At 48.1% G+C, this 10447-nt stretch overlaps 1 protein-coding gene across 1 annotated transcript; it reads left to right on the forward strand.

Annotated features, from left to right (window-relative positions):
- The first annotated feature begins 9446 nt into the window (after positions 1-9446).
- On the forward strand, positions 9447-10038 carry Dpm3 (dolichyl-phosphate mannosyltransferase subunit 3, regulatory). Its single transcript, XM_005331327.5, has 2 exons — positions 9447-9557; positions 9684-10038. Exon 2 carries the CDS (start codon positions 9689-9691, stop codon positions 9965-9967), a length of 279 nt encoding a protein of 92 aa, XP_005331384.1. The 5' UTR covers positions 9447-9557; positions 9684-9688; the 3' UTR covers positions 9968-10038.
- Positions 10039-10447: the final 409 nt, after the last annotated feature.

Below are 10447 nucleotides of genomic sequence, written 5' to 3' on the forward strand. Positions count from 1 at the left end.
GGGAGGTACCTAAGTTGGAAAGAAATCCCAGTGAAGATGAAGAAGGAAGTAAAGAATTCTGGTCAAAGATTTAGGCCACCTTACCCTGCCCCACTCCCATTTGTGTGCTGGGCCCCAGAACCTTCTTGCCTTTATGCCCTGCCCAGGAGGGAATGCTATGCAGTTTCCCCAAGATGCCGACAGAGGGCACTGTGGGTTTATCTTCTGGAGACCAGCAACACCCTCCCCAGCAAGTTATCCCTGAGGAACCGGGGATGAGAGTGCTGAGGTCTTGCTATGGAAGGAAACTTCTTTTTTTTTTAGGTGTGTGTAGGGGGTGGTTACCAGGGATTGAATCCAGGGGTGCTTTACCACTGACCAACATCCCCAGCCCTTTTTTATATTTTATTTAGAAACAGGGTCTCACTGAGTTTCTTCTGTCCTTGCTAAGTTGCCGAGGTTGGCATGATCCTCCTGCCTCAGCCTCCTGAGCCTCTGGGATTACAGGTGTTTGCCATTGTGCCTGGCTGGAAGGCAACCATGAAGTCTTGTTCTATCCCTCCGCTGGGAGTAGAGGTAGAGTTCAGTGGAGAGGGCTGGGGATAACTCGGTTGGTAGAGTGCTTGCCTCACATGCACAAGGCCCTGGGTTCAATCCCCAGTACCACACACACACACACACAGCTCAGTGGAGAGCAGCCTCCCTGAGAGGATGGCAGTTCTAGGCTCCGTCTCCCCCACTGATGTGAGGAGTGGGAAGGGTTGTGATCTATAGGAGCCTCTGAGGGAGGAGGGGTATTCCCCAGAATGGGCCCTGGGCCCATGAGGAGGTTGGATCCGTTCTAGGTCTTACTGTCAAACTGAATTTCTCCTCACCTGGAGTGGGAGCAGCGGACAGAGGGCCAGGTCCCAGTCCGGGTAGACATAACTCTGGGATGGATTGGGTGGGGCCTGACAGCCAATATCCTCTGTGGATAGGAGAGGATAAGAAGGACCCAAAGTGCTGGGCGCGGTGGCACAGCCTGTAATCCCAGTGGCTTGGAGGCTGAGATAGGAGGATCAGGAGTTCAGAGCCAGCCTCAACAACAACGAGGTGTAAAGCAACTCAGTGAGACCCTGTCTCTAAGTTAAATACAAAATTGGGCTGGGATGTGGCTCAGTGGTCGAGTTCCCAGAGTTCAATCCCCAGTAACCCCCCGCCACAAAAAAAAAGAGGACCCAGAGAGCAGGAGGCAGTGCCAAGGAATCTGTAGGACCAGGGTAGCATGTGGCCCAGGAATAATGACCCCCTTCCTTGGGGAATGGGTGCATTTACAAGGCAGGTCGGCGCCAACGCAGCTCTCCACCCAGCCTATCTCTGTGGTGCCTAGTTGCAGGCTGCTTACACCTGACCTGCCAATTAACCCTGGCAGGGGCATCATAACCGCCTAATCACTATCATTAAGTAAGGGGGCCTGAGGACACCAGGACTTCCGGAGAGCCAGGTGAGAGAGTAAAGGTCTAACCTCTTGGCCCTTGGTCCCCTGGGGTTCTGCTCCACCCCGAGGCAGTAGACCTGAGGGAGAGTGTGGCATTCCTGCCCCTGGAGGACAGAGGGAAACCAGATGTTTCCTCCTCCTCCCTCGCACGTGGCCACAACACCCGTCAGCACCCGCTACTAGCTCGGGAAACGGGAGTAAATAATGCGGGCGGGAGGGGGGTGTCCATGCTGGAGAATGGAAGCCTGTCTGAGTGTCCCAGGAGTCGGTCCTTGGGTCAGAAGGTGATGCCACCCTCCAGGAGGGCAATGGGAAGGTGAGAACCAGGGCAAGCAGGCTCTCCGACCCTGGTAGGGCTGAATTTCCCAGGACTGGCACTAGTATGCAGGGTGCCTGACATTTAGGTCATGCCAGTGGCTCTGGGCGGGGACTGGGGCGCCCAGGGCAGGCAGGGAGGGGGAGTCTGCACCAGACCTTGGCTCCAGCCCTTTCCGGCCCTTATTGTCCTTGGTGAGAACAGGACGCTGTCCCGTTCCCACTGCCCGGCCCCCCAACTCTGCTCCCCAGGGGCTCAGGAAGGATGTTGGGAAACAACAGAGAACCAGAGACCAGTAGAGACAGAGAGGCTGAGAGACACAGAGAGATACAAAGGGAAAAGTTTCAGTTGAAATTTGCACTAAAGCTCATTGTGAGACTGGGGGTGGGGGAGCCTGGGCGCTGTGGGAATCCTGAAAGAATGGCAGGCCAGAGGCCCTGCCCCAGGGGAACCTCCGGGCTGGCCTGCCCCAGGCACAGTCCTCCTGGACTTAGGGTCACTAACAGGACTGCCTCCTAAATAAACAATGGTCGGAACCCTGGAGCAGGCACTTCGAGGGTGCTTAATTGCTCCCTTCAAATACTTTTCTTGGCCTCCCAGCCAACTAAAGGTTCCTGGGTTGGGGCCTGGGGAGGCAGGGCCAAGATTATGCTCCCAATCCATCCCTCCCAGGGAGCCAACTGCACTGTAAATGCTGTATAGTTGAATTCCTGCAGAGGCAGAGAGAAAAGCCCCCCAGGTGGCCTGGAATCAGCCACCCCCATCACCTGGAGCTAAGGGTCTAGAGCAAACCAGTGTAAGAATGGCTACTGCCTGGAGCTTTCCCTGGGCTCCCAGAGGCAGCCCTGTCCACCCCAACCTCTGCAGCACAGCAGGGTGCGAAACTCCTGGGCCCAAGGGTCTCAAAGTCTTAGCAACTGCTTCCTGGGAGGCAGGTCCTTTGCAAGCTGGAGAAGTCCAGGTCCTACTACTTTTGGAGGTTCCAGATACACTTAAAAAGGAAAACAAGCACGTTTGCATTTGAGAAATTAACACACTGTGTGTGTGTGATGCTAGGGATTGAACCCAGGCCCTGGTTCATACTGGCCAAGTTCTCTACACTGAGAAACATCCTCAGCCCAAATTAACACTTTTTTTTTTTCAGATGGAAACAATATCTTTAATATTTTTATTTTTATATGGTTCTGAGGATGGAACCCAGGGCCTCACAAGTGTGAGGCAAGCACTCTTCTACTGAAGCCACAACCCTAGCCCCACATTAACACTTTTTAACACAATGTTACAATATAATCGTGCTATCCACAAGATTATTACAGGATTTATAGGAAGTTTCCCATCACAGAAACTGCACATTCCATTTTATTGTTTAAAGGCCTATGAAAATAGTCATCTCAGATTCACTGTACTGTTCTTTCTATTTTTGAGTATATTTAAAAATTATACAATGAAGATTAAGTCAAGCCCAGTGTCATGTCACATGCCTATAATCCCGGTGAATCAGGAGGATAAAGCAGGAGGATCACAAGTTTCAGGCCAACCTGGGCAACTTAGTGAGCAGAGCGCTTGCCTAGCATGCTGTAAGCTAGGTTCCATCTCAAAATATAAATAAAATAAAAGAGGAATTAAATGAAAAGGGCTGGGGATGTAGCCTAACAGTATAGTGACCCTACTGGGTTCAATACCTAGTGCCACCAAAAAAAAAAAAAAAGGTCAGTTTTACAGCAAGCCCCTTTCTCTCTGTTCTCTAGAGTAACAGTGTGATTGTAACTGCACTTGGCGATAACACCAGAAGTATAAAATTGAGGCCCTGTGTGACAAGTCTTGAGCCAAATGGTACTCCTGTAATGTGAGGAGCTGGACTCTGAAACCTCTCATCTCAGATAACTGGAGGAGAAGGGCAGGGGACAGTCCCTTTTCCATTTGAGGCAGAGGCTACAGTGTCTGGGAGACTAAAGGGCAGAATTCCTGCCCACACCAGATCCTATAGGAAAAAACCCTCTAGATTCTCCCTTTTCTGGGTCAAGACTTTCCCTGAAGGCTGACCACAGGCCATCTCAAGGGTTTTAAAGGGGTGGGGCCCCTGGGGGTGTCATTACACAACCCTAGAAATTCCTTGAAACAGCTGGATGCCCTCAACCTCCTGAATTATAGGAAAGCTTCCTACCACTCAGCTCTATCCGGTCCAAGACTTTTGTTTTTTGTCTTATTAGGGATTGAATCCAGGGCTTTGTGCATGCTGGGCAAGCACTCTGCACTGAACTCCATCTCCCACCCATTTGTGATTCAGCCAGTTTCAGGTATCTAGACAGCACGTGGCACAGTGGGAAGAGCACTAAGACAGCGCTCCAGGTTACACTTGGAGCTCTTTGCTGAAACTCAGCTTTTACCTTTCCTCAGCTCCAACTTGCAGAATTCTCAGAAGGAGCCAGATGCTCCTCTAGATTGCTCAAGCCTGTTTCCTGGGTCCCTCTTCCCCTAGGCTGTCATCTTTTCCTTCCTCTGTCTGCTCTGGGTTACCTTATCTAGGAACCCTGACTCACCAGCCCCTTCTCCAATCAGTGCACAGTCTCTCATCTCCCATTTTCCCTTAGAGCCATCTGTAATTTTGTAAGTATGTGTTTTTGTTGATTATACGTGTGTTTGTCCTGTTGTTGCTATGAAACTATGGGTGTCCTAAGGGCAGAGGTGGACTCAGCGTAACCTGACCACCTGAAACCCTCCCCAAGGTCCTAGTAATCACCTTGGCAACTGTGGTCACCAAGTCCTACTGCCTGACATGATGTACAGGCACATATGGGGACCATGGGGTGGGACCACTGACCTGAGGTAGCAACCCTTTACCCCCAATACAAGTACATTTAAGGGGTCTTTAATCACCTGGCCCTGGCCAGCTTTCCCAGTTTTATCTCCTGCCACCTCTCCCCCAACCTCGTGAAGTATTCTTTGTCCCAGAGATGGTCACAAAGGATTACTCACCACAGACTTTTATGCCTCTGTGCCTTTATTCAGACTGTTTCCTTGGCCTCCCGTGCTTCCTCTTCAACTGGAAATGGTTACTCATCTTTCTAGAATCAGCTCAAGTTTCTGAGCCCCTTTAAAACCTCTCCCCAGACAGTCAAGCTCCCCTCCTCTGGGACCTATTTGCATATTTTTTCATCTTTTATGGGGGCTCTTGGGTTTGGAATTTGTCTCTCTCTCTAACCAAAGGTAGTCATAGCAGAAAATGTCCAGTGATTCAGGAGGCTGAGGCAGGAAGATTGCAAGTTTGAGGCCAGCCTCAGCAATGTAGCAAGGCCTTAAGAAACTTAGCAAGACCCTGTCTCAAAATAAAAAAAATAAAAATGGCTGGGGGTGGAGCTCAGTAATAAAGCATCCCTAGGTTTAATCCCCAGTATCCCCACCCTAAAAAAGAGCAGAAAATGTCAACAATTACTAGCGTGGCCAGCTGCAGAAGTAACTTAGCTCACTCAGTTTGTGAATGATGGTAGGAGGGGGAGCCAGGGCAGGGCTAAAGTGCATCCTCAGCCCTGAGACTGTAACTGATGGCAAGTGTACATAACAACAAGTGTAGCTAATACACACTCATGCCTCCCAAATATCACACATTGTTTTAGGCACCCTACCTATATCACATTGTGTTGTCTTTTGTTTGCTTTTGGTTTTGGTACTAGATTGAACTTTACCATTAAACAATACCCCCAGTCCTTTTTTTTTTTTTTTTTTAATGTTTTATTGTTTAGTTCTCGGCAGACACAACATCTTTGTTGGTATGTGGTGCTGAGAATCGAACCCGGGCCGCACGCATGTCAGGCGAGCGCGCTACCGCTTGAGCCACATCCCCAGCCCCAACCCCCAGTCCTTTTTATTTATTTTGAGATAGGGTCTTGCTAAGTTGCTGAGGCTGACCTTGAACTTGTGTTCCTCCTGCCTCAGCCTCTTGAGTTGCTGGGATTATAGGCATGTATTGCCACACCCAGAGAGGATCAATTATTGGTTGTATTGTACAGCTGTGAAAAGTGAGGTCCAAAAAGCTAAAATTCCTTGCCCCAGGTCACTCAGATAAATAAAGGAAGAAACCAAGATCCATCCCCAGGACCACTGGGCTCCAAAAGCCCAATTTTTTACCCCAAGCTACCCTGTTTCTCATACCCTGTGGTCATCACATGTTCTTTGTCCTGCTGTGGCAGAAGGGTGATGATCTGCAAAAGGTTTGAGGAGAAAGGAGTTGGACCTTAAGAATTTTCTGACTTTTGCCCAGTGCTTTCTATGGCCAAAGACCCTGAGTGTGGTAGACTGGAACCTTTGGAGTAGGGGACCAGGGACCAAGGGACCAGGGAAGCTGGGTCAGTTTCTCTGGGAAACATCAAATGCTAACCTGTCCTTCTCTGCATTTATAGAAACCCTACTGAGTTTCCCACCCTGTGCTTGGTTCTAGAGACAGGATGGTCCTGGGCAGGGAAACAAATCTCTTGTAGTTCAACATGGTTACTGCCATCTATAGAAGAGACTCAGTGGGAGCACAGAGGACGGAGTGGTAACCAACCCCCAAGACTGGACCAAGGCCCAAGGAGGCTGCTTAGCAGACATGATGCTTGAGCTGATTGTTAGGGAAATATGCACACATTTTCTTGTAGCATATGTAGAGGGCTGCACTGTGTGTGTGTGTGTGTGTGTCTGGAGATTGAACCCAGGGCCTTACATATGCTGGGCAAGTTGCCTACCACTGAGTTACACCCCTAGCTCTGTGTGTATGTGTGTTGGCATCTTGGCAGTATGTTAGCTTTTTGTTACTGTGATAAGATAAATATCTGAGAAAGATAATTTAGAGGAGGAAAAATTTGGCCAAGTGCCAATATACCTGTAATCCTAGTGACTCAGGAAGCTGAGGTAGGAGGACTGTAAGTCAAAGCCAATTGAGAAATTAGTGAAACCCCGACTCAAAATTAAAAAAAAAGGAGAAAAGATTTATTTTGGGTCACAGTTTCAGAGGTTTCAATCCATGGTTGGCTGGTTCCATTGATTTGGGCTTGAAATGAGGCAGAACTTCAGGACAGAAATGCATAGAGGAGGAAAGCTTCTCACCTCATGGCAGCATGAAGCAGAGGGAGGGAGAATAAAGGGGCCAGGGACAAGATATAGTTCCTAAGGACACACCAGCAAGGACCCACTCCCTTCAGTTAGGTCCCACCTCCCAGTAGTCCATTCAGCTTAGACTCATCAATGCACTAGTCTATTGATGAGGTCAGTGTCTTCATGATCCAATCATTCTCCATAGTCCCCACCTCTGAACATTGCTGCACTGGGGACCAAGCTTTCAACATATAATCCTTTGGGGGGTCATTTCAGATCCAAACTAGATGAGATGGGAGCATGATATTAATATGTTTTTAATGCACTGAGTATTTTAATATAAGATATGAGGTTTCAAAATCTGTCTTTCCTCACTCAAGATGCCACCTCTATCCTGCTAAGTTGCTTATCAATTTCTTCTCTCTTTATTCTGTTTCATAGACCTGGAGAGGGAGATGTTATATTGTAGTGGTAAAGTAAGCAGGTTTTGAAGTCGGATTGTCTGGGCTGCACCTCAGTTTCCTCATTTGTTAAACAGAAATAATAATAGAACCTATTTCATATGGTTGCTGTGAAGATTGGATGAGATATGCACTTACAGCACTCACCACAGTGTCTGGCACCTAGAAATCAATTGGTGAATGCTCGCTGTTACCATGATCCCTGTCTGACCACTTCTGTACCAGCAACACAGCAGAGTGCTTTTGCCCAGAATATACCTCTGAGTTGGATGGCTTCTTACTATCTGTTTGACCTTGGGCAATTTACTTGCATTTTATCTTTTCTGTGTCTCCTTGCTCATACATGGGGATGTGAAAATACCGACTGCAGCATGTTGTGAAAATTAAACATGACACTGTTGCACAGGGCATGACACATAATAGCTGCTCAGATGTTTATTTACTACTTCTGATTATTATTATAATCATTTAACTTATTATCTTTTACCCCCCTAGGATTAAACCCAGGGCCTTACACATGCTAAGCAATTGTTCCATCACTGAGCTGCATCACTTATTTTATTTTGTTACCAGGGATTGAACCCAGGGGCACTTAACCACTGAGCCACATCCCCAGCCCTTTTATTTTATCATATTATTTTTGGTACTGGGGATGAATCCAGGGTTGCTTAACCACAAGGCACATTCCCAGCCTTTTTTTTTTTTTTAGAAACAGGATCTCACTGAGTTGGTTAGGGCCTTGCAAAGTTGCCGAGAATGGTGTTTAACTTATGATCCTCCTGCCTCAGCCCCCAGAGATGCTGAGAATATAGGAATGCACCACCATGCCTACCCCCCCACCCCCGCCCTTTTGGCACTGGGGAACTCAACCACTGAAGTCACACCCCAGCCCTATTTTGCATTTTATTTAGAGACAGGGTCTCACTATGTTACTTAGTGCCTTGCTTTTCCTAAGGCTGGCTTTGAACTCCTGATCCTCCTGCCTCAGCCTCAGGGATTACAGGCTGTGAGCCCACACTTTTTTTTTTTTTAATACCTTAAACGATCAAAGATATCAGATAATTCCCCTGTAATTTTTCTTTCTATTTTTTAGATATTTTTTAGTTGTACACAATATCTTTATTTTGTTTATTTATTTTTATGTGGTGTTGAGGGTGGAACCCAGTGTCTCATGTGTGCTAGGTGAGCTTTCTACCACTGAGCCACAACCCCAGCCCCTGTGCGTTTCTTTTAAAAACCATACCCACCAAGCTATAATATATAATACTTACCTAATATATTATAATATATTATACTTACCTAAAGTATTATAATATATATAATACTTACCTCAAGACATCATGGCTAGTTATCAATTCAGGGCTTTCCTGACTCCTTCCCCTCTTCCCTCTCCCCACCTCCTCAAGCCTCTTGGCACTTTGTGTGTGTGCGTGTTTGTGTCTGTGTGTGTGTGTTTTGGTTCTGAGAACAGAACCCAGAGCTTTGTGCACGCTAGGCAAGAACTCTGTCACCTCCTGGTGCTATGGGGCACTCTGGTAATCTCAGCGATCGGGGAGGCTGAGGCAGGAGGATCACAAGTTCAAACCCAGCCCTAAACCTGCAATTTAGGCACTAAGCAACTTGGTGAGAAATTGTCTCAAAATAAAAAATAAAAGGTGGGGATGCGCTCAGTGTTAGCATGCCTGGTTCAATCCCTGGTAACAAAACAAAATAACAATAAAAACTCCAGCATTGGGCTGGGAATGTGGCTCAGGCGGTAGCGTGCTCGTCTGGTATGCGTGCGGCCCGGGTTCGATCCTCAGCACCACATACCAAAAAAAAAAAAAAAAACCTCTACCATTATAGAGTACCAGCTCCATCTTCTTGGCTTTTTTTCTTTTTTTTTTTTTTCTAATCTCCAGTCTACCATGGCGCTCAAGAAATGCTTCAGTGAATGAATGAATGCCCTGGGGATCATATTATATTCCCACCTTGTTGCAACGTTTAGGGGTGAGCTCAGTCTTTCTACAAGCCCCACGCCAGCTGGAGCTAAATCCCGGAATAGGGAAGCAGTTCCAGGGACCCAGCCTATAGTCTGCGGAGCAGAAACTGCTAGGAAACCTCGTCTAGCTCCGAGCGCTGCCTGGAACCCACCGGGCGCTGCCCTGAGAACTACAGCTCCCAGCAGGCCGCGCGGTGACGGGGCGGAGCTGCGGAGGACTCCCGGAAGCTGATGGCGGCCAGGACCGCACGGACAGCTGGACGAAGGCGAGAGGTGAGGTTGTACTTTCAGGGCTTAGTGGGGAAGGCGAAGACCGTGGGACCAAGGGGGAATGAGTCTTGAATGTAGGGCATTTTGCGGGTCGGAAGAGACCCCCAACTTTGCTTTCTTTTTCCGCAGTGACCATGACGAAACTAGCTCAGTGGCTTTGGGCATTGGCGCTCCTGGGCTCTGCTTGGGCCGCCCTGACCATGGGAGCTCTGGGCCTGGATCTGCCCTCGCCCTGCCGGGAAGTCCTGTGGCCATTGCCCGCCTACTTGCTGGTGTCTGCAGGCTGCTATGCTCTGGGCACTGTGGGGTATCGCGTGGCCACTTTTCATGACTGCGAGGATGCCGCCCGTGAGCTGCAGAGCCAGATTCAGGAGGCCCGAGCTGATTTAGCCCGCAGGGGGCTACGCTTCTGACACTCTAACCCCATTCCCGCCTGGACAACCCTCCCTCACATTCCCCATTAAAGAGCAAATTTATTTTTTAACTCTTGTTTAGTTTGAGTGTGCAGAATGGGAATTTCGGATGCTGTATACCAGTGGTCGTGAGAAGATGCCTTTCCTGAGGCCATCTCAGCCTTTACCTTTGCATCTGGTTGGTGTTCCGCAGTTTTGCTCAAAAAGAGGCAAAACCCAGAGCTGGGTTGTAGCTCAGTGGTAGAGCGCTTGCTATCCTCAGCTCCATGTAAAAATAAATAAATAAAGGCATTGTGTCCATCTACAAATTAAAAAAAAAAAAAAAAAGGCAAAACCCCTTCTCAAGAACTCTCCAAATATAAATGTTATTTTCCTGGTCTCTTTAACAGGAAACACATCTTAAGCCTAACTTCCATTCTTTATAACTTCCAAGCTTTGGTTTTTAAGGCCTTCCTGGGTTTTTCCAACCTCTTGGTTCTT

Source organism: Ictidomys tridecemlineatus, chromosome 11 (assembly GCF_052094955.1).
Source record: "Ictidomys tridecemlineatus isolate mIctTri1 chromosome 11, mIctTri1.hap1, whole genome shotgun sequence".
Taxonomy (NCBI): Eukaryota; Metazoa; Chordata; class Mammalia; order Rodentia; family Sciuridae; genus Ictidomys; species Ictidomys tridecemlineatus.